At 39.3% G+C, this 25,313-nt stretch overlaps 1 protein-coding gene across 5 annotated transcripts in view; it reads left to right on the top strand.

Annotated features, from left to right (window-relative positions):
- adat1 (adenosine deaminase tRNA specific 1) overlaps positions 1–25,313 on the top strand; it is a 44,199-nt gene that overhangs the window by 13,182 nt on the left and 5,704 nt on the right. Inside the window, exons 4-9 of one of the 5 annotated variants that reach the window (XM_048605716.1) lie at positions 1,520–1,647; positions 7,755–8,454; positions 10,065–10,163; positions 11,381–11,529; positions 13,896–13,995; positions 22,120–22,206. In XM_048605716.1, coding sequence (XP_048461673.1) covers positions 1,520–1,647; positions 7,755–8,454; positions 10,065–10,163; positions 11,381–11,529; positions 13,896–13,995; positions 22,120–22,206 — 1,263 coding nt within the window. The remainder of the gene's footprint in view (positions 1–1,519; positions 1,648–7,754; positions 8,455–10,064; positions 10,164–11,380; positions 11,530–13,895; positions 13,996–22,119; positions 22,207–25,313) is intronic. The other 4 variants (XM_048605717.1, XM_048605718.1, XM_048605719.1 and 1 more) reach the window with 4 other exon arrangements.

Genomic DNA, 25,313 nt, shown 5'->3' on the forward strand with positions numbered 1-25,313 from the left:
CCAATGAAGTTGATATAAACATTACTATCTTCAAGCGCAACCAGTTCAGGTTTTTAATTTTTGCATGATGTTCTTGGAATATGCTGTTTCTATCTTTTACTTATTTTATCAGGGTTTACTAATAAAACACCTCCCTTTGTCTCAGTCTAGTTTGGATTCTAACAAAGAAGAGGAATGAGAGAAGTAATCAGCATTATAAGATTGAGTGAACCCTAACTGAGTTTGGACAAGAAATATGTTTGAATGCTTTTCCAAACTCTACAAACAATCAGGGTGATTACTTTAAGCTCTTGACAGTGATAAAAAACATGAAAATAGACTGAAGAGATATACGACTCATAAGAAATCTGTATGTAGGATAAATGGTATCATGGAGAGTTGTCAACCAGAAGTTGGAATTTTGTGTAATTGAACAAGAAGTTCACCTAGGGTGTTGTTTATCACCAGACTTTTTCAACATCTATGTAGAAGCAATGGTTAAAGAAGCATTTCAAGATACAGAATTCTGACATAAGATTGTGGGGGAGGATGTGTGAATGATTACATCAGTTAGGTTTGCAAATGCCGAAGGACTTTAAACAAGCACAGGCAAGTGCATAGACTAATAATAGTAGCCACGAACTTTGGAATGAAATGAACATTGGCAAAACCAAAACCCAAATCCCAAAATCACCAATAAAATATTCAGAAGTTCATGGGAGAAAAACTAGAAAGGGTGCAAGAATTATAGTATTTACAAGCGTAATATTTGTAAATGAAAATGCAACAAATTAATGAGAATAAGGATAGCAATGGGAAAGGTTATATTTACTAAGTTGAGACAGTTGTTAAGGAGAAAACTAAATAAACAACTCCAGAAGTAACTAGAAAGAAACAAATTAATGTCTTATTTTATGTTGTTGTGAAATTTATGGAAAAAAGATGACTTGCTAAATAGCTTTGAAATGAAGATTTGGAGTAGAGTGGAAAAGAACAGCTGGCCAAAGAAATTAACATATGGTAAAGTGCAAAGGCAAGTGAACGAGCAAATTAGGAAAAACTGTGACGCTGAACAGGGCATATCTTAAGAGGAAATGAACTGTATAACACATTGAGGAGGAAAGAAGAGAATATTGGAGCTTGAAAATTGAGAGAAATTATTGGAAAATCAAAATCACTGATGATGGTATGTTCAAACTTCTTCTGGATTTGCAGTTTTCCATTCAACTTATATTAATAGTATTAGGGCTGAAAATACAAAGTTAGTGAAGGGGCAAAACTACCTTTGTATTTTTTCCAGTATGCCACACCACTATAACAACAAAGGACTTTGATTTGTTTACTGAAAACTGCTGAAGGATATGGCAGAAGGAAGAAATGTAAATATTTGAAATGCTGTGTAAAATCCAGTAAGAACACTGCATTCACATACTATTTGGTATTAGCCACGTAATCATACCAGACATTGAACAAGTGTAAGAGAAATGAAATGACGATGTCATTTGCTGTTATAAATTTCCATTTCTTTCCTGTTTTGCAGGTATTTATATTATCAACTGAAAGAGGCATTTAAAGAGAGAAATAGCATCTTGGTTGCAGGAAAATGCAAAGGAAAATGGAGTCTTAAGTCAGGTGTTTCCTTTGTGTTTTTTATGAGCCACACTCCATGTGAGTAGATCTTATTAATATTATACCTCCGGAGTATTTAAACTTTGAAGTTCAGGAAAATTTTAGAGTAGCTGAAAAACATGTTTGAATCACATCTATTCTTTGCAAATCACTTCACTGTACTCCAGTTGCATATTAATTCCACTTCTTGTGTGATTCAGTCATCTAAGTATTTGCCTAGTTTTGTCACCAGATCAAGTTTGCTAAGAAATATGACATTTTGCAGAAGTTGAGTGAAAAATTTCATGTCAAGCATCATCCAGTTTAATCTCTGAAAAACTATGATCTGGTCCACTTTTGATGCTTTGTAAACCTAAATGCAGTATGCCTATCTTGGTTCAAGTTGAATGTTTGTGGATGTTAGATCCTTGAATCCCAAATGGAAGGTTGTGAATTTGGGTCCCAAACTGGCATTTGGCTTTTTTTTGCTAATTCTTTGTAAAGCAGTTGGAGATGTTGCACGAAATAAAATGTTGAACTACCAGAAATTGCCCATTATTTTTCATTGTGTCTGATGTAGGTGAGGGTATGTGATCTTCTATATTCCTACTCTCTATTACAACCAGAGACTTGTAGAAAGTCAGGTATTTGACCTAACAAGGAGCACAGAATAGAGGAAACACTGTTTCCTAATGTACTCTAATTAAACAGTTATCATGTCACTGGCACCATTGTTGTCATTCAAATTTTGTCCTGAACTAATTCTCCAGGTTGACTACTTAGACTTTTGTTTTAACGTTCATTCGTGGGATGTTGGCATTGTTAGCTAGCCGGTATTTCTTGCTCACCCGTGCTTGTCCTTGGGAAGGTGGTGGTGAGCTGCATTCTTGAACTGCTGCAGTCCACCTGCTGTAGTGACCCACTGTGCCCTTTGAGACAGAATTCCAAAGTTTTGACCTGTCAACAGTGAAGGAACAGTGATATATTTTTCAAGTCAGATTGGTAAGTGGCTCGGAGGGGAACTTGAAGATGATTGTGTTCCCATGTACTTTCTGCCCTTGTCCTTCAAGATAGAAGTCGTCGTGCATTTGGAAGGTGCTGTCTAAAGATCTTTGAATTTCTGCAGTGCATCTTTGTCCTGGATGGTGCCAAGCTTCTTGAGTGTTGTTGGAGCTGCACCCATCCAGGCAAGTGGGGAGTATTCTGTAACACTCCTGACTTGTGCCTTTTAGATGATGGACAGGCTCTGGGGAGTCAGGAGGTGAGTTATTCGTTAGAGTATTCGTATCCACTGATCTGTTCTTGTAGCTAGTCTGTTTATGTGGTAAGTCCAGATGCGTTTCTGGACAATTGTAACCCCAAGGATGTTGATAATGGGGGAGTCAGCGATGCTGACACCATTGAATGTCAAGAGGCAGTGGTTAGATTGTCTCTTATTGGAAATGGTCATTGCCTGGCATTTGTGTGGCACGAATGTTACTTGGCACTTGTCAGCCCAAACCTAGAAATTGTCCACACCTTGTTGCATTTGATCATGGACTGCTTAAGTATCAGGGGAGTCACAAATAGCGTGGAACATTGTGCAATCATCGGTGAACATTCCCACTTCTGACTTTATGATAAAGGGAAGGTCTTTGAGGAAGCAGCTAAAGATGGTTCAGCCTAGGACATTACCCTGAGGAACTCCTACAGATGTGTTGGAGCCGAGATGACTGACCTCCAACAAACACAACTATGTGCTAGGTACAACTCCTATCAGCGGAGACTTTGATTCCAGTTTTGCAAGGACTCCTTGCTACCACACTTCGTCAAATGCAGCCTTGATGTCAGGGGCTGTCACTCTCATCTCACTTGTTTGAACCAAGGCTGTAATGAGGTCAGGAGCTGAGTGACCCTGACAGAACCCAAACTGGGCATCACTGAGCAGGTTATTGCTGAACAAGTGCTGCTTGATAACACTATTGATAATGCCTTTCATCTTTACTGATGATCGACAGTAAACTGATGATGTAGAGTAAACTGATGGGACATTAACTGGTCGAGTAGTATTTGTCCTTTTTTTTGTGTATAGGACATACCTGGGCAATTTTCCACATTGTCAGATAGATGCCAGTGTTGTAACTATACTGGAAGAGCTTGGCTAGGGAAGTGGCAAGTTCTGGAGCATAAGTCTTCATTGTTGTCAGAATGTTGTCAGGGCTAATAACCTTTACAGTATCCAGTGTCTCCAACTGTTTCTCGGTATCACATGGAGTGAATCAGATTGGCTTAAGACTGGTATCTGTGATGCTGGGGACCACTGGAGGAGGCTGAGATGGATCATCTATTTATTACCTCTGGCTGAAGATTGCTGCGAATGCTTAGCCTTGCATTTTGTACTGATGAGTTGGGCTATTCAATCACTGAGGAAGGGGATATTTGTGGAGCTAATTGCCCACCACTATTCACAACTGGATATGGAGGACTGCAGAGCTTAGATCTGATCCATTGGTTGTGGGATTGCTTAGCTCCATCACTTGCTGCTTATGATGTTTGACATACAAGTAGTCCTGTTTGGTAGCTTCACCAGGTTGACACCTCATTTTTTGATATCCCTGGTGCTGCTCCTGGCATACCCTCCTGCACTCTCCATTGAACTAGTGTTGATCCCCTGACTTGAGTGGAGAATATGCCAGGCCATGAGGTTATAAATTGTGCTGTGAGTGCTAGATCTGTCTGAAGTCTGTCACATTTTGCACTTGAACCAACGGATAAATAATAGATATAATTTTGCATTGCTGATAAACTATCCACACTGTCACCCTGTTTCCAGGCAATTCAATAAATTCTTTGACCACTGTTGTAATACAAGAACATCTACAGCTTCATACGACAGAGAATTCCAAAGATTTGGAATGCTTAGAGTATATAAAATTCTTCTCATGCTAAATGCGCAACCCTTTATTCTGAGTCTGTGACCACATGTTTTAGATTCTGCATTTGGGGGCAAAACCTCTCTGTTCCTGCCCTGTCAAGGCCCTTCAGAAATTTAGACATTCAAGTAGATTGCATCTCATTCATTCTTCTAAACTCCAGGATTGATAGGCCCATTGTACTCACTCTTTCCTCATTGAACAAACCCCTTTATCCCAGTGTCCAGTCTCATGATGTTTTGTTGCACTCCCTGTAGAGCAAGTATGATACTGACACAAGGGTGTCAAGGTTCCTCTCAACACAAACTTTTCCCAGTCTCTCACCATGCAAAATATATTTTGCTATTTTAAAAAAAATCCCAAAGTGAATCACTATGCATTTGCAACCTCCTCACCACTTTTTCACATAGTGTTAAATTGTCAGAAATTGGATGCATTACACTTAGTTCCCTTATCCATGTCTTTAATATGGATTATAAATAGCTAAGACCCAAGTACTGACTCTTGCAGAATTCCCACTAATTACAGCCTGCCAACCTGAAATGTGTATTACTACTCTTTGTTTTGTATCCATTAACCAGTACTCAGTCTATTCTAATATGTTGCCGTGAACAGCCATAAGTTCTAATTTTGTCCAGCAACCTCTTGTGTGACACCTTTTTGAGTGCTTCTTGAAAATTCAAATATGCTACATTCATTGATTTCTTTGGAAACATCCACTAATTACATCCTGAAAACACAGTAATATACTTTTGAAATACGATTTTATTTTCACAAATCCGTGTTGAGTTTTGGAGGTTTCATTATGATGTTCTCGGTTCTCTGTTACTATGTCTGTAATAGATTCTAGCAATTTGCGTACTGATGTTAGGCTAACTTATCTATAGTTTCCCATTTCACTATTCCTCTTTGCTGTGGGGTTGTGTTTGCTAGCATCCAATCCTTGAACTATTCTAGACTGTAAGAAATTATGAAAGGTCAAAGCCAGTGCAGCACCATTTCTATAGCTGTCTTTTTTAAGAGCCTAGGATCCAGGTTGTTAAGCCCAAGACATTTACTTCTTGCCACTTAATTCATAAATATCTTCATTAACATTTCTTTACTTTTCCTGATCTAAGTTCCTCATTCTCACTAGACCCTTGTTTTCCTATTTTTCCTCAATGTTTTTACATTTTTTGCTTTGAGGACTAATTAATATAACGAGTTTGTTTAATGTGTCAACCGTTTCCGTATTCACATTATAACTTTACCTGGCTGTCTATAATGGACTTATGTCTGCTTTCATGAATCTCTTCCTCTTTATATACTGTTTTAAAAAGTTTACAACCTGTTTTTAAGTGTCTTGCTAGTTTACTCATATTCTCTTCAGTCCTTCCTCTTGAATTTCTTGGTCCTATTTTAAAATCCTCCCAATCTGTAGGCTGTACTGTTTTTATCAATATTATAAGCCTCCCTTTTAGATTCAATGCAGCCTTTAACTCATTTTTATTTGTAAGGTGATGCATTTTGGAAGGTTGAGTGCAGTTAGAAATTATGCATTGAATGGCAAAACCCTTAGGAGTATTGACAGGGGAATCTGGGTGTGCAGGTCCACAGATCACTGAGGGTGGCAGCCAGGTAGATAAGCTAATGAAAAACCCCAATGGCATGCTTGCCTTCATTGGAAGGGGCATTGAGTACAAGGATGGGCAAGTTCTGCAGCTTTATAGAACTTTAGTTAGGCCACAGTTGGAATATTGCGTACAGTTCTGGTCACCACACTACAAGAAGGATATGGTTGCTTTGGAAAGGGTACAGAAAAGGGTTACCAGGTGTAGAGCTGGCTGAACACAGCAGGCCAAGCAGTATCAGAGGAGCAGGAAGGCTGACGTTTCAGGCCTAGACCCTTCTTCAGAAATGGGGAAGGGGAAGGGGGTTCTGAAATAAATAGGGAGAGAGGGGGAGGCGGATAGAAGATGGATAGAGGAGAAGATAGGTGGAGAGGAGACAGACCGGTCAAAGAGGCGGGGATGGAGCCAGTAAAGGTGAGTGTAGGTGGGGAGGAGATAGGTCAGTCCAGGGAGGACGGACAGGTCAAGGGGGCGGGATGAGGCTAGTAGGTAGGAGATGGGGGTGTGGCTTGAGGTGGGAGGAGGGGATAGGTGGGAGGAAGGACAGGTTAGGGAGGCGGGGCTGAGCTGAGCTGGTTTTGGGATGCGGTAGTGGGAGGGGAGATTTTGAAGCTTGTGAAGTCCACATTGATACCATTGGGCTGCAGGGTTCCCAAGCGGAATATGAGTTGCTGTTCTGCAACCTTCGGGTAGCATCGCTGTGGCACTGCAGGAGGCCCAGGGATGGGCATGTCGTCTGCGGAATGGGAGGGGGAGTTGAAATGGTTCGCGACTGGGAGGTGCAGTTGTTTAGTGCGAACCGAGCGTAGGTGTTCTGCAAAGCGGTCCCCAAGCCTCCGCTTGGTTTCCCCGATGTAGGGGAGGCCACAATGGGAACAGCAGATGCAGTATACCACATTAGCAGATGTGCAGGTGAACATCTGCTTGATGTGGAAAGTCTTCTTGGGGCCTGGGATGGGGGTGATTTTAGCTATGAAGAAAGATTGGATAGACTGGGTTTGTTTTCACTGGAATGCAGGAGGTTGAGGGGAGACCTGATCGAAGTCTATAAGATTGTGAATGGCGTGGATAGAGTGGGTTTTTCCCAGGGTGCAGAGTCAATTACTAGGGGACACAGGCGGTGCGAGGGGGAGAAGTTTAAAAGAGATGTGTGAGGCAAGTTTTTCACACAAAGGGTGGTGAGTGCCTGGAATGCGCTGCTAAAAGAGGTGGTGGAAGCAGACACAATAGCAGTGTTCAGGAAGCACCTGGACGAATACTTGAATAGGAAGGGAATAGAAGGATATGGATCCTGTAAGTGAAGACAGTTTTAGTATGGAAGGGCAAAATGTGTTGGCGCAGGTTTGTAGGGCCAAAGGGCCTGTTCCTGTGGTATATTGTTCTTTGTTTTTTGTTCTTATCTCTCTTCTGTCATGTTTTCAGTGGGCTTTTTGTGCCTTAAAGGAATGTTTGTTATTGCAATTTATGTTTAGTGCTTTTAGCCATGCTTTAGTTAACCCAATATTTTCATTTGCAGTAACTCTATCAATTTTTTTTGAGTTTCTTGAACTCTTAAGTATTTCTTCCTTTGAGATTTTGAAGATAATATTAATAATTAAAACATCTAAGTGACTTGAAAATAAACCTTTACCTGTTGGTTTTGCAGGTGGAGATGCATCTATTATCCCAAAGGCAGAACATGAGATCAGACCTCCTCCAAACCCGAGAGCAAAGGAAACTGGTGAACAGAGAAGTATCACTGTTGAAGATAATGAAAGTGCTGAAGATATACAATTCTTAAATAACGAAAAGCATGCACTAGTCATGAAACGAAAGTGTGATGAAAGTGCCTTAGAGGTTCCTGTTAAAAGAGTGAAAAGGATTGATGGAAATGGAGACTGTACATCTGGCTGTAGCAGTATTCCTGAAAGAAAACCCAATGATACCTCTGCAGAAGGAAGGATTGATGTCAGGATAAACAATAATACAGCACAGGCAATGCATACTAACAGCCTTGGGAGTGCATCTCATAACATGGCTGCACTGGATGCAGATGAGACCAGACAGATGCAAATCACTATTTCAGATGTACATCGAACTGGAGCTAAATGTGTACCAGGGGGTCTTCAAGATCCCCTTGAACCTGGAATTAATTACCACAGTGTAGAATCATTGAGGGTGAAGCCAGGTAGAGGTGACAGGACATTATCAATGTCCTGTAGTGATAAACTTGCTCGTTGGAACATTCTTGGCTGTCAAGGAGCACTTCTCATGCATTTCTTTGAGGAACCTGTGTATTTCTCTTCTATTGTAGTCGGACAGTGTCCATATAGTGAGAAGACAATGAAGAGAGCTATACTGGATAGGTATTAATAATAAGTTATTTCTGTAAAAGAACATAAGGTATTCTGGCCTGTCTGCATAAGTGATAGTTCAGCCTAATCCAAATAATTACAATTTGTTAATAAATCTAATAATTCAATTTGCGGTTCTTACTGGATAATTCAAAATTTTAAGCACAACACTTAACTACATTGTGTACTTAGCTCCAAATATAGCTGTTTTCAGTGACATTTCATGAATCGTATATCTTTTTGCAGGGCGAGTACATTGCATATTTCTTTACAAGAACCTGTTGGCTAAATTCAATCGACTTTTCATTTTAAAAATCTCAGTGGCGTCTATGACTTGTTTGGCTGCCATCCCAACCAAGTAGGATTGCATCATGGCTGAAACAGAAAATACAATGCATGATTAAAAACTGAATAATAAAGATTACTGTTGAGACTAGGTCAATTGTGGGTCCAGGAGACTACTTTTTCTCTTGCTGTCTTATTTTAAATCTGAGCTAAATGGATGGAATGAAAGTCTCTTTTTTTCTAAATTTGGTAAAGTTCCAAAACTGAACTGTTTTGGCCGCCTCAGTTCCTTCTCTGGATATGAGTCAACAACACATAACTGCTCTCAAACATGGTACTTACGAGTTTAATTTGGCAGTCTGAAAGAAGCCATGAGTTTGGTAGCAGTGAGAAATTGCAGTGTATTTTGTAGTCATGCTTAGCTTTTTTGAGTTTTATCTTCAGCTCCATAGCTACAGCAATCTAAACAACAGTCTCTTTATATCTTATCAATACTCACTTTCACTGCAATATAGCAGCTTTGGTCCCCATTTTGTTGAACGATATTGATTAACTGTGCATCGAAAGATTGAAAAGAAAATATTTACCCTAATTGGCTGCTTTTGGAGAAACTTCATCAAATCTGAGAAATGGTAAAACTGTCATTGGAATTGGCAGTTTTCTGTTTTTGCTTTGTGGCAACTTCTCCCAAAGATTAGTGAGTACAAATATTAATAAGTATCAGGTTTTTGCTTAAGTTTTGACTTTGCCGAATTAAAACAGAGAATGATTTCCATGCTGTGCAGGAAGGAAATTTATTTGGTGTATTTCACTCTGCTGTTTTGGCTTCACTTTCCATTGCTTGGAAATTAATGTTTACGGCGCATTACAAAAGAGGTGTTAATCAAAGCTAACAGAAACAAAAAGGAAGATATTTGTGGGTGGAGTTGTGACTGTTCTTTTATATAATTTGTCATTTTTTACTTGAATCAGTTGACATAGATAAGCACTGTGGTAACATAGATTTTTTTTTTCTGCCCTTATTTAATACTAATAATCATGATTGGGTTTCATTATTTAATTACTTATATATTTTATACCACACGTGAAAACATAACTTTTTTAAAGCTGTCTTCCATCTATTACAGGTTCTATTTGCACTTTCTATATTGATTGGTTTGTAGCAGATTTCATGATCTAACCATTAGCAACAAACGTTAAATTCCTTCGAGGGGAACAAAGAGAAAATTAGTAAACACAGGTTATATTATTTACAGTAAGATCAGCAAAAGCTTTGCACTTTCAGAATTAGTTGCAGTGTTGTTAACATGCAGGACTTTCTATTTTTATTGGTATAGTGCTGAAGACGAAAAATTAAATAAAAGACACAACTCATATTTTTCTTCAAACTTGAAGATGGCTCTAATTACCCTCATCTCTTGGTATTTGTTAATTATGTAAGCTTCCTTTTGTGCTGAAGTTAAAAAATAAATTGCTAGGAATCAATTACATTGCATATAGTGAAGTAATCTGTTATATGAGATATTCAAAGCAATTTCTCCAGTAATTTTCTTTGTGGAATCTTTTCTACAATATTCTATAATATTAAGGATTAGGGGTATGTAGTTTAGAATTTAATTTTTATCTTGAAATTACGAAAGAAATTACCAGAATATTGCGGAGTGAGAAATGATGGCCAGAGTTCACTTTTCCCTTTGAATGACCTTTGACTGGCATGACTCTTTAGCACTGACTATGTTTTATGTTCTTCTCCAGACACATAAGCATGTAACTTTAGTTTATACTTTAGAGCAGTGCTGAAGGAGTACAAAAACTGCACTAATAGAGGTGTAATCTTTTAGTTGAGAGGGGCCAACATTTATTCCTTTAACCAACATAAAGATTAGTCTCAGTGTTGTTTGGGGATCATTGCTCTATGCAAATTGGCTGCAATATTTCCTACATTATGACAGTGGCTACGCTTCAAAAAATAGTTAATTGATTGAGAAGCCCTTTAAAATATTTTAAGGTCATATATCTAATATAAATGCAAGCTTTTTTTTTAATCAGTGCAGAAATAGGTGCCATTTTCCCATCTTCTGTTATCATCGTTTATTACTCAGTATGAATGATTATGAATACGTTAGGACCACATTTCCATTGTTGTTTTGTATGACTTCCATAAACGTTTTAGCCAGGTAATACATACTTTTGAAGCTAACGTGTACAAACCATTAGGCATTTGAAAGCTTCAACATGGCTACATTATGTTTCATCAGCCTTCTAATGGATAGCTTAACCCCTACTTAAATGTTGAATCTGTTATAAACTGGGAATCTCTCAACTGCTAGCTCTGGTTGTCATTTAGATTTGCAGAATTTGTACAACTCTCCAAAAACTTGGAATAGAGCTGAGTTTTTAAAATTTCTTCAGTAAGTAGCAACCTTATATCTTAACTATGCCAGACTGTTGCACATAGTTAAGCTCTCATTCTGCTGCAACAAAAGTTTGCTAATTGTTCAATGAATTGTCATTAAAGAAATACGTGAAAGCTGAGTATCATCTGCTGCTCTCAGTTTTACTATACATCAAAGTGACAGCTGTTTGAGGATGTAATCATTTGAATTTTACCAAAACAAATCAAGTTACTGTTTCTTTTCCTCTTGTGTTCCAGCAGATGTCGCCACATTACGTCACTCCCAAAAGAATTCAGAGTTCAAGGTGTAATGCTTCTCCAGTCACATTTGGAGTTTGTGCACAGTCGCCATTCACTACAAAGCAGCTCTGACCCCAAAAAAGAGAAAATTGTACCTTGTGCAGCAGGTAGAACACAATTTCTGAATCATTAACCTTGTTAAAAACCGCAGCATTTTTGAAAAGGCATTTGGAATAACAATGTACGTACGCCTTATAAACAGTAGTCAGGTTTCATGGGAGCAAAATTTCTTTGTTCTGTATTTAGTTGTATTCTACATTATGCTGGAAGAGCATCAACCTTTGACTTCCCTGATAGCAGCCTGCAGAATTTTTAAGGGATTTCTTTCTTTTCTTCAATTCAGTGTTTTTTTTTCCCCCTTTTATTTATTCACGGGATTAGGGCGTCACTGTCTAGGCAGCCTTTATTGCCCAGCGGGCAGTTAAGAGTCAACCACATTGCTGTGGGTCCCGAGTGACACGTAGGCTAGACCAGGAAAGGATGACAGTTTCCTTCCCTAAAGGGCATCAGTGAACTAGATGGTTTTTCTGACAACTGACAACGGATTCATGGTCATCATTAGATTCTTAATTCAGATATTTTATTGAGTTCAAATTCTGCCATAGCAGGAATATTATCTGGGTCTCTGGATTAACAGTCCTGTGATATTACCACTAGGCCATTGCCTCCCCTCAAATGGCATCCTGTACAGACTGTCTGGTATTCATGAGGAAAGCAAAAAACTTCAAAGTAGTTCAATTAATCTGATCATTGAATCCTCATTGAAGCACACAGTGTCTAAATCAGGAAATATAAAGTAGAAATTTAACCGAGGTTTAAATCATATCTTGGGGTCCATAGCTCCTGAAAGTAGCCAAGCAAGTAGATATGGTGGTAAAGAAGGTGTATGGCATGCTTGCCTTAATTGGTCGGGGAATTGAGTACAAGAGTCAGGATGTCATGTTGCAGTTTTATAATACTTTGGTTAGGCCACATATAAAGTGTTGCGTTCAGTTCTGTTTGCAACATTACAGGAAGGATGTGGAGGCTTTGGAGAGGATGCAGAAGAGGTTTACCAGGATGCTGCCTGGATTAGAGGATAAGAGCTATAAGGAGAGGCGAGAAAAACTTGTTTTCTCTTGAGTGGCGGAGGCTGAGGGGAGACTTAATGAAAGTCTATAAAATTATAAGAAGCACAGATAGGGTTGAGGGTCAGAATCTTTTTCCCAGAGTTGAAATGTCTAATATGGGGGGGGGGCATGCCTTTAAGGTTAGAGGAGGAAAGTTCAAAGGAGACATGAAGGGCAGGTTTTATACACTGAGAGTGGTAGGAGTCTCGAATGCACTGCCAGGGGTGGTGGTGGAGGTAAATACAATAGGGGCAATTAAGGGACTTCTAGATAAGCACATGAATATGCAAGGAATGGAGGGATATGGACTAATGGCAAGCAGAAGGGATTAGTTTCATTTGGCGTCATGTTCAGCATAACATCATGGGCCGAAGGGCCTGTTCCTATGCTGTAATGTTCTATGTTCTACTCCTAGAAAGCAAAATGAAGATTAGGAATAATGGATTAAGAGAAATAAAAGACAAAAAGAAAAACAAAAAAATTCTACAACTAACTTTTAAAGGAATTAGACTCAGCACTTCTAAAATTAAATAGCCAGAGTCAAAATGATTATTTTGTAGCAAGTATCAGCTTTCAAACCATTTACACTTAATGACTCTTTATTTGCTCACCCCAATCTATTCTGTTTTTCGTGGAAAAGTAGTGGCAGATATTTCAAATTCAAGCATTGCATGCCTTTCAATGCTGATTCCATTGGCAAAGATTTTTATAAGGCAACCTGTGGAAACAGGAGACAGCAACTCCTGATTTCTTCATTAAATATGGATGCCAGTAGTTGCTACCCATGTACTCCACTATAGTGCTGTCAGCCTTTGTTCTTACCAATGCAAAATCCAAGTCATTTTCTTCAGAATATTTGTTTCAGGTAAATACTCTTTAGTAAAGCAGTTATAAATGAAGTCAGCTTTTTGATTATGCAGCAAAATTTAAACTTGAATTGAAATAGCGTAGTTCAAGTCTCTTGTATTTCAAAGCACTTAACAGGTTTTATGAATTCTATTTTTAAGTGTAGTCACTGTTGTAATATAGGCAAACTGCTATAATTATTGCCTCTTTATAAATTGCAATTAAAAGTAATCTCTAACATAAAGGAAACAAAACTGTTGTTATGGACATCTGAACTCTTTCTGAGCACGGGTGTTGTTAATTGCTTCCAATTAAAGCTGACAGAACAATATTGGGCTTGTTTTCAGGTGTTCACATTTCCGCTGGTGAAGTGACTCAAGTTACTGTGCACAATTTAACCCTTGATGTTAATAGATAGTAAATTATGTGCATGCAACAGTTACATTAATTACTACATTACTGTACAAAGATATTGTGATAAAATTAAGCAGAAATGCATTGTTTTTAACCTCTTACAGCAATAAGTTGGTGTGCTGTTCCACATCAGCCATTGGATGTGTCCGTAAATGGCTTTAAACAAGGTGCAACAAAAAAGATTCATGGAACACCACAAGCAAGGTACAGAATAATGCATTTTTATTCGATGAAATAATGACCCAGATCGTTTGGTCTCCCTATTGTATGATCCAAAATGCAGGTTGTGACTCCATGGAAGTTCTCATATGCTGACTCCTATGGGAATTGCCTGGTAGATCTGAACTTCAGAGAAGCAATTCCCAGGAACCTGTGAAAAAGCCTCTGATTCTGACTTAGAGTTAGGTGGGCAAAATCTTATGGATATTGATATAATTGCAGTAGTCCGCCTCTAATTAGACCTCTCTGCCTCACCAAGCTCCCCCTGAGACATGGTCCCTGAACTGACTGGCTTCCTGCCTTCCCATCATCTCACTTTGCCAGCCTTTGCAGAGATCACATCTGGAGTATTGTGAGCAGTTTTGGTCTCCTTATCTGAGGAAGGATGTTATGGTATGAGGGAGTGCAGTGAAGGTTTACCCCCAGACTGATTCTGGGATGGCAGTACTGATATATGAAGAGAAACAGGTTGGTTAGGACTCTATTAACTGTTATTTAGAAACATGATGAGGTATCTCATTGATACCTACAACATTCCAACAGGACTAGACAGGGTAAACGTAGGAAGGACTTTTCTGATGGCCAGGGAGTCCTGGACCAGGATTCGCAGTCTAAGGATATGAGGTAAGCCATTTAGGACTGGGATGAGGAGAAATTTCTTCACCCAGAGAGCAGTGAGCCTGTTTAGTTCTCTGCCACAAAAAGCAGTTGAGGCCAAAATGTTGAATATTTTCAAGAAAGAGTTAGATATAGTTCTTGGAGCTAAAGGGATCACAGGATATAGGGAGAAAGTAGGAGCAGGGTTCAGGGTCCATATTGAATGGCTGAAAATGCTGAATGGCCTACTCCTTTTCTATTCTCCACATCTTTATGTATTTATCCCATCACTTATTATTAGCACCGCCATTCCTCCTTTTCCTTTTTATGCATGTTCTTCTTAAATGTCAGGTACCCTTGAATATTCAGATCCCAGTCTTGGTCACCTTTCAGCCACATCTTTATGATAGCCACCTGATAATTTTCATTTATTTATATTTGTGTTATCAATTCACCTGTCTTGTTGAATGCTGCGTGCAAGTCTGATAAGAATGCCTTTAATACTGCCTTTTTAACATATTCCTTTGACTGTATTTGGCATTTGCATTCATTTCCAGTGCCTTTCACTTTTGTTTACTGCTTTTCAACTTCATATTGGTTTTATTTTAACATTTATCATAGTTTTGTTGAGTTTCTTCTATATTTTTACACTTATTTTAAAAGTTATTTATGAATGCTGGCATTTATGAATGTACACTGTAACAAGTCATGACTTACTGGGGTGGTGCAATGGAAATCAACCCCCACTACTCTTAGAGTCATAAATGAGAAAGGATTTAAATAAACTACCCAGAGTACCCACTTTACTTGACAGGTAAATACACTCATCAAGTTTCTGTACTTAAAAAGAAAACAGCTATTTATTGCACACAGTTTTTAATCGATAGCGGGAAGAAAGCTTTTGCTAACTTAACACTCCATATCCATTGCAACTGAGCCAACTGACTTAACCAACAGCCTCTCTATCCATACAAACATAGGTACAGAGACAAAACAAGACACAAATATTACAGGTGGGGAAAGAACAAAATAAAGTTTGTGAAGCACAGTTCTGGCACCTGTCCAGATTACAGCTGCTGATGAGTCGGTTTCCTTCAGTTTCTTTATGATTCCTTTCAACTTTTTGATCAGACCACGATGTCGTGGACATACCAGTTCTCAAACTTTCATTCACCATGCCGTTTCAGTGTCTGTGAGGTTTTTTCCTCTTTTTTCCTTTCGAGAAAGGAATTAGCAATAGCTAGCTGTTCCAGATTTTCTTTTAGCTTCACTCACTGAAGGGAGAGAGAGACGTTTTCTCTTTCACAGACTGGATGTTTGTGCCGTACTAAGTACTCATACGGTAACTCACCTAGGAAGCAATCAAAAGTTTGTCACTGCACTGAATACTCCTGAACACGCAACAGGCCTGGACTGAAAAACCAATAACTACCCCTGGACACATCTATGGAGCTGAGATGTCTAATATTCTCCCCCACTGCTTAAATAAGGCAGCATTGTAGATTCAACGGACATTGAGTTCCTGTAACTCATTTTTTTTAAAACTGCAAACATCTTCCTTAGGTAAAGCACTCACTTACCCATTCTTTTAGTCTACAGTCCATAAATATATTTGTCTTTACAACACTATTTTAACTTGAGGTTTCAAAGTTGTTGGCTGATGAAAAAGATCTGAAGTACAAAATTGTATGGAGTTTCTTTTATATTTTATGATTTATTTATTATTTTGAATGTTCTTTCAACTAGGATCATAGTAATGCCTGAATATGGAACAGCATGTCAAGCTGTACATTGTCTTTTTTTCTGAGCAAAATTTGTCGACAAGAACTTAACTCTGGCTTCAGTGTTGATTCTTATGGGAAACCAGTCTTCACATAAAGTTGTCCAATTTAATGTCGCAATTTTCAGGAACATGACCACAACTTTAAGTGGACATGTACTCCATTATGCAGTGTCGTAAGCAAACAAAATTGGATGCTGAGTCAAGGAAGATGATAGATAAAGATGAAGGTGTGACCAACTGCTTGACCAAAGAAGTGAATTTTAAGTAGAGCCAATGTTGTAGACTCACTCACCGAGCCAATGTGTTTGATTGCAGGTGTTTCGTCACTCTGCTAGGTAACGTCGTCAGTGCGCCTCCGGTGAAGCATTGGTGTTCTGTCCCGCTTATTATTTATATGCCTTGGTTTGCTGGGGTGGTTGGCATTACTTCCGGTTCTGTTTTTCAGTGGTTTGCATATCAGTCCAGTTCAATGTGTTTATTGATGGAGTTCCGTTTGGAATATCAGGCCTCCAAGAATTCCCTGGCATGTCTCTGTTTGGCTTGTGCTATTATGGATATGTTGTCCCAGTAGAATTCATGTCCTTCTTTGTCTGTGTGTATTGAGAATTGGTCGTGTCTCTTGGTGGCCAGTTGCTGCTCGTGTATCCTGATTGTCAGTTTTCTTCCAGTTTGGTGTTTGTAATGTTTCTCAAAGTCCTTGCATGGTATTTTGTATATTACGTTAATTATATTGGTTGTGGGTATGGGATCCTTTACATTCATCAGTAGCTGTCGCAGGATGGTTGTTGGTTTGTGGGCTACCCTGATGCCTAGGGGTCTGAGTACTCTTGTGGTCATCTTTGATTTGTCTCTGATGTACAGGAGGATGACTAGTATGTCTGGTCATGTTGTGTCTTCTTGTGATCTGTTGCGTAGGTAATGGCGGATTGTGCTTTTTGGGTATCCATTCCTTTTGCTCCTGTTCTGCTTTGTGCATTTCTGGGTTGCTGCAATGTGTTGTGACCTGTTTGAATAATGTCCTGATGCAGCTCCGTTTATCGGTGTTGGGTTGGTTGCTGGAGAAATTAAGTATCTGGTCCATATGTGTGGTCTTTCTGTACACACTAGTCTGGAGTTCCCCGTTGTTCTTACATTCTGCCTTTATGTCTAGGAAGGGTAGTCAGGTATTGTTCTCTTCTTTTGTGAATTTCATTCCGGTGAGGGTGTTGTTTATGTGTCAGCGGGTTTCTTCTAGTCTTGTGTATTTGATAATAACCAAGGTGTCATCTAAATAGTGGACCCAGAGTTTGGGTTGTATAGTGAGGAGGGCTGTTCGTTCAAACCTTTGCATTGCTGCTTCTGCATTCAGACCTAATATTGGGGATCCTATTGGTGTTCTGTTGATTTGTTTGAATATACGGTTGTTGAAGACCAAGTGTGTTGTGAGGCACAGATCCAGCAGTTTCAGGGTGCTAACCTTGTTGATGGTATTGATGTCGTGGGGCGCCTGCCTTCCTGATTCATCCAGTAGTGTGGCGATTATCTCTTTGGCCAGGTCGATGTTTATGGATGTAAATAGTGCTGTTACATTGAAGGATATCATTCTCTCATCCTGTTTTATTCTGGTGTCCTTGATGATGTTGAGGAAATCTTGGGAGGAGTGGATGGAGTGGGCAGAGTTGTTCTCAAAAACTTGAAACACCTACGAGCGCTACACCCTCAAACTTGGCCCGCAGATGGAAGACAAATGCCATCTGTCTGAGCGCAAACTGCAAACAACTATACTTCCTGCACAAATGCCTCAGAAAACAGGTACTACCACAAAGCTTAAAGTATAAACCACTGATCAATAATCCACGGGCACGAAAACAGTTGCACAGAACTGCCGCAGAATGATAAGGGTTATGATCAACGATGTCCACAGCTGCCTCCACAGATATGAGTGGGAAATTGTATGCCAAAAAACTTTATACTACAATGCAACCAACCAAGAATGGACAACCACACTGGAACAAGCCATCGCCATACAACAACAAAAGACCAGAACAAAGAAAAGAATAGCCCTACAAGGAAAACTATCCAAACTCACCCGGAACAATGACACGGACCACACAGAAACATGGATCGAGAACATCTCAGAACGACCACTTACAGACACTGAGAACGCCATCTTAGTATGCGGATTGAATTATAACTACAGAAACGCTAAAAAAACTGACTCCCTGGCTGCATTGGAATCAACACCAAAGAACAACAGACTCACAGAGGAAATACAACAGACCATCAGACAGACGATAGTCCCAACACTGAGCAGAAAAGGTAAGTGGAACACATTCAAAACAGAAGAAAAGAGAGCCCTGGAAAGACTCGAGAAAGACAGAAACATTGTAATCTTACCGACAGACAAAGAACACATGACAGTAATCCTTAATAGAGCCCAATGCATCGAGAAAGCTAGCAGATACTGATACCTATTAACAGATGGTGATAGACCCAACACCACAGTTAGAGAACCAGATCAAAACAACCTTGAATAAATTACACAACTCAGAAGATATCAACAAGACAGACTACCAAAAAATGAAGTCAGTGGGATCCAATACGCTCTGCTGCCATGGACTCCCCAAGGTACACAAGCCAGGGATCCTCCGCAGACCCATTGTCTTACTACCTGGCACGCCAACATTAGACTAGCCAAAGAACTACAATGGAAACTGAAATACTTAGTTGACAACACTACCCACTCCATCCACTCCTCACAAGAATTCCTCAACATCATCAAGGACACCAGAATAGAAGAGGACGAGATAATGATATCCTCTGACATAACAGCACTATTTACATCTATAAACATTGACCTAGCCAAACAGACAATTGCCACACTGCTGGATGAATCAGGAAGGCAGGCACCCCACGACACCAACAGCATCAACAAGGACAGCACCCTGAAACTGCTGGATCTGTGCCTCACACCCACTTCACCTTCAACGACTGTATATTCAAACAAATCAACGGAACACCAATGGGATCCCCAATGTCAGGACTGATTGCAGAAGCAGTAATGCAAAGGTTGGAATGAACAGCGCTCCCCACTATACAACTCAAACTCTGGGTCCACTACGTAGATGACACCTTGGTTATTATCAAATACACAAGACTAGAAGAAACCCACTGACACACAAACAACATCCTCACCGGAATAAAATACATAAAAGAAGAAGACCAACTACCCTTCCTAGACATAATAGCAGAACATAAGAACAACGGGGAACTCCAGACTAGTGTATACAGAAAGACCACATATGGACCAGATACTTAATTACTCCAGCAACCAACCCAACACCCGTAAACGGAGCTGCATCAGGATATTATTCAAACAGGTCACAACACATTGCAGCAACCCAGAATTGCACAAAGCAGAACAGGAGCAAAAGGAATGGATACCCAAAAAGCACAATCTGCTATTACCTACGCAACAGACCACAAGAAGACACAACACAACCAGACATACTAGTCATCCTCCTGTACATCAGAGACAAATCAAAGATGACCACAAGAGTACTCAGACCCCTAGGCATCAGGGTAGCCCACAAACCAACAACCATCCTGCGACAGCTACTGATGAATGTAAAGGATCCCATACTCACAACCAATATAATTAACGTAATATACAAAATACCATGCAAGGACTGTGAGAAATATTACATACGCCAAACTGGAAGAAAACTGACAATAAGGATACATGAGCAGCAACTGGCCACCGAGAGACACGACCAATTCTCAATACGCACAGACAAAGAAGGACACGCATGCAACTGGGACAACACATTGATAAAAGCACAAGCCAAACAGAGACATGCCAGGGAATTCCTGGAGGCCTGGTATTCCAACCGGAACTCCATCAACAAACACATTGAACTGGACCCAACATACAAACCACTAAAAAACAGCAGTGATGCTAACCACCCCGGCAAACCGAGGCATGTAAAAAACAAGCGGGAAAGAACACTATCGCTTCACTGGAGGCACACTGACGATGTTACTTAGCAGGATGACGAAACACCTGCAATCAAACACACCGGCTTGGCAAGCAAGTCTATAGTCTCATCCACAACCCGGGCAACAATCTTCACCAAAAAATTTTAAGTAGGGCCCTTTAGGAGGTAGAGGAAGTGATTTATTCTTGGCAGAAAAATCCTAGAGCCTACAGTATAGATCTAGAAGTTCAACTGGGTCACAAAGAAGTTTGTAATTAATGCTGGTGGTTATCAAAGGGGATGAAATCAATGATAATGTTTCAGAGTTTCAAATAACATAGATAGAAACGTATATTGAAAAGTGAAGCTTTATAGGTAGTGGAGCATAGAGACTTCATGATTCACGTACGCAGTCTTTCATAAAGCTAAAGCAGTTCCTGAGCTGCAGCCAGATAAACAGGTGTAGTCAGGAAATGTGAATGGAACATATTGCTTCTCTCAGGATGACAGCAAATCTGCATTCTCACCAGCCACGAAATGATTGATCAGTTGAATGGTAGGTAACCAGCTGGGCCAGATGTTCCTGGCAGCTGTCAATTTTGTGCAGTCAGCATCTGTACCCTCTCAGGCTTAAGCGATTGTAGATTCCAGACTAGGAGCATTTCATCTCTGAAATCACTGTGAGACTTTCTCAATGGGGCACTAGATTAGGAAGGAGAGCAGTTAAGACAGGCACAGTAGAATCACAATAAATATAGTGTAAGAAGGTAAAATTAAAAATCTTTTAAAACAATTTTGATATGCAAGGGGCATAACTTTTTTTCTCTTTATTCTTTCATGGGTGTTGCTTGCAGGGCCAACATTTATTATTCATTCCTTCTGAATGGCTTGGTGGGTCATTTCAGAGGGCATTTAAGAATCATCCATACTTCTGTAGTGACCATCTTAAGTTAGTTAACATGTAAAGCAGTCTGCAGGCTGATGTAGCTACAGACAATGCCACAAAGAACTAGGGAAACCTACAAATGTGCTAAAATACCCTAACCTGGAGCTGTAACCTGAACTTCTGGTTGTCCACTTACGGAAAATGATGGAAGTGTTTGCTGCAGCAGATGTGACATTAGTTATATGCCTTATGAAAGCATAAACTGCGAACTGACAGAAGTTGCTTAAGTCATGTGTAGACAGTAGGAAACAAAGGTAAAGAAGCTCAAAGCTGCAATGACCTTTACTACACAAGGCTAGCTGTGGCAGTTTACTGTCGATCTTGATAGTAAAATTGACCATTCTGTGACCCCCTTCATGGAGAAACACATCTTTTCATGCATCAGCCCACAGAGAACAAATGATATGTTGCTCTGAGCATATGTGTTCTGTTGGGAGGTTGAAGACTTTTATTTATCCTCCCTGTAATTTAGATTGCTCCTGTCTCCTGTGGCTCCTCTGCTGAAGGTAAAATTTCCAGAATTGCATCACATCAAGAGTAAAGTGCATTTCTGGAAGCCCCTGTAGAATTCATAATGTTATATTATTTATATACACTTTATAATGTCTACATAGCCAAAAAAAAAACAGCAAGCAACATATCTTGGATACCTTTGCAGCTAAGAGCAAGTGAAGATCCCTTGAAATACTATTAAACTTTTTTGCACCGCGTTTTCTGGATTGGTAAGGAATTGGCAGTCACAACACAATTGGTGATGGGATTGTATCTGTAGTAGCAATCAACCTGATGCTTTGTACAAAGATGTAAATTTGGATCTCTATTTGCAGGTGTAAAATTTGCAAGGCAGAACTTTTCAATGAATTCAGAGACCTGTTGAACCACCTTTCTGAAGAAAACTGTCCAATATCCCTTCGGTAAGTCTTAACTTTAACAGCAATGTGTAGAAATAGCTATAAAGTTGATTGAAATATGAGTGCTGTCCAAGTAAATTTTGATTTGGGTGTATTCAATAAAGGACTGTTAGCAAAGAAAATCATAGCCTTTATTCTTATACAGAGTAATAATTAAAACATTGGGACATTAAAAGATTACTTTATGTGACAATACCATACCTACCTACATTGAGATTATTATTAATGACTAAGGACAGCAGCAGTGCTAGCTTTGGGTTGTTTTTCTTTCGTCTGTTAATGTAACATCTTATAAATATTATTATCTTGTTTAAGATTTAAAATGAAGTATATATTAATGTCTTTAACATTCTCAGAAAAGATTCTAGATTTTTGTTTCTTAGTAGACTGTTTAAATCCCCCATCTTTACCTATACCCTCCCAGGCCTTAACACCTAAAGATTGCAGACCATGAGCTCTCAAGAGTCTCGGTTGACCCATTACAGCATTTCTTTTCTGAAATCACTGAGAGTTTCTCGTAGTGACACTAGATTAGGAATGAGACAGGCACAGTGGGCTCACACATCCAATTAGTCATTCCTATGTAACTACTTGAACAAGTAAGTAAAGTTAGATTTTTCTGTATATTCATGCAAAAATGTGACTGAGCAGATTTACTCATGGAACCTCAGATTTGGGGGATGAAAATGGATGTGCTGCATTAATGAAGTGCACTCTATTTAATTATGCATTCAGTTTTATTTTTGATCTATGAGTAACGTCACATTGGGAAATAATGTCAATAGGAAAGCAAAAGATGGGATAGACGGGTTTAAGGCCGGATGCGCACATGATATTTTTTAAAAATCATTCATGGAATGTACGTTCCCAGGTAGGCTAGCATTTTGCCAATCCTTAATTGCCCATAAGAGGGTAAAGGTGAGCTGTCTTCATGAACTACTGAGGTCCATGTGGTGCAGGTACACCTATAGTGCTGTTATGGTGGTAGTTACAAGACTTTGACTCAGCAACACTGAAGGCATGGTGATACATTTCCAAGTTACAATCGCATGAGACTTGTGTAAGTGAATTTCCATGTGCCGTTTCTCATGTTTCTGCTGCCCTCATGGCTCTAGATGGTAGAAATTTTGAGTTTGGAAAGTGCTATCCAAGGAGTTTTGACGAGTTGTTGCAGAGCGTCTTGTAGATGGTACACCCTGCTGCCATTGAATGTTGATGGTGGAGTGAATATTAAGTGAGTTAGATTGGGTGCCAATCAAGTGGGCTGCTTAGTTCTGGAAGATGTCAGGGTTGAGTGCCATTGGACTTACACTAATCCAGGCAAGTCAAGAGTATTCCATTACACTCCTGACCTATGCTGTGTGGCAGACAGACTTTGAGAAATCAGGAGGTGAGTTACTTGCCATAGAATTCCAAGATTCCGATCTGCTTTTGTAACCGCAGCATTTATATCCCCCTCCACATGTTGATAATGAGGAATTTAGCAATGCTCGTGTGATTGAATGCCAAGAGGTGATACTGGATTCTCTCTTGTTGGAGATCGTCATTGCTGGGTATTATTGTGGCATGAATGTTACTTGTCACTGGTCACCCAAGTCTGAATGTTGTTCAGGTCTTGCTGCATTTGGACATGGACTTATCAACCCAAATTAAATCACATAACTGGGGCTTAGAGGGTTTTTAAACTAAGTAGAAGGCGGAAGATCTCTGAGATGGAAAACGTACATCTACAATACAACAAGAATCAGAATATTGCAGGGCAGCTATTTAGGCAATGATACCCAGAGAGGACAGGAAGGGACTAAGTGGACAAACATTAACAAAAAAAAGCATCAAATGGGATCAAAAGGAGAAAAAAATGGTAAAAAGGCAAAATTAATGGCTCTTTAATATGCATAGCATTTGGAACAAAATAACTGAATCAGTCACACAAATGGAGGGTAATGCATATGATCTTATAGATAATACAGAGACATGGTTACAACTAGATTAAAAGTGAGAACTGCATATTTAGAACTATGTGACCAGAAGGACAGATGAAGGAAAGGATGGTAGAGTAGCTTTGTCAGTACCGGATGGCAGTACAATAGCGAGAAATTGGAAGATATAGAATCCTTTTACCAGAAGAGCTAAGAAATAAAAAGGGAAAGAATATACTGGTGCAAGAAGACTGGAGGCCCCCTAACAATTGCTATGCTGTAGGCTGGAGAATAAAGCAGAAGATAATAAGGGCATATAAAAAAGACAGTATTGTGAGTATCTTTAATTTTCATGTAGATTGGGAAAATCAAATTAGCAAAGCTAGCCACAAGGGAAATTCATAAAATATTTTTGGGACAGTTTCCAAGAATAATGTGTCGTGGATCCAACCAGGGATCAGATTATTTTGGATCTGGTAATCTATAAAGAGGTAAATATAATAAATGATCTCAGAGGAAAAGATCCTCTCGGAAGCAGTGACTATGACACGGTAGAATTTAGCATTCAGTTTGAAAGTGAGAAATGTGGGTCAGAAACAACTGTGCTAAACTTAAGTAAGGGTAATTACAATGGAATAAAGGTAGCGATGGCTGGAGTAGACTGGGAAAAGAGTTTAGCAGAAAAGGCAGTTCATGAACAATTGCAGGCATTTAAAAAAATAGTCATGGTCACAACAAAGATAAATTGCAGTGAGGAAGAAGCATTCAATTCAACCATGGTTAACTAGGGAAGTTGAGGATAATATCAAATTGAAAGAAAAAACATACAATATGGCAACTTTCAAAACCAACAGAAAGTGATTAAGAAAAATGAGAGAAAATAAATGTTGAGAGCAAACTAGCCAGTATATTTTTTCGAAAAAGTAAAAACGACCTTAAATATATATAAAAAAAGAAAGAGGCCAAAGTGAACATAGGCCCCTTAGAGAAATGAGGCTGGGGAATAATAATTGGGTACCAGGAACTGACAGAGAAGTTGAATAAATACATTTGTATCAGTGTTCACAGGAGAAGACTGTAATAGCATTCTAAAAATACTAAATAACCAAAGGGCAAAAAGGGGAAAGAAATAAATACAATTACTATAACTGAAGAAAAAAAATACTGGGAAAACCAATGGGCCTAAAGGCT

Source organism: Rhincodon typus, chromosome 15 (genome assembly GCF_021869965.1).
Source record: "Rhincodon typus isolate 14 chromosome 15, sRhiTyp1.1, whole genome shotgun sequence".
NCBI lineage: Eukaryota > Metazoa > Chordata > Chondrichthyes > Orectolobiformes > Rhincodontidae > Rhincodon > Rhincodon typus.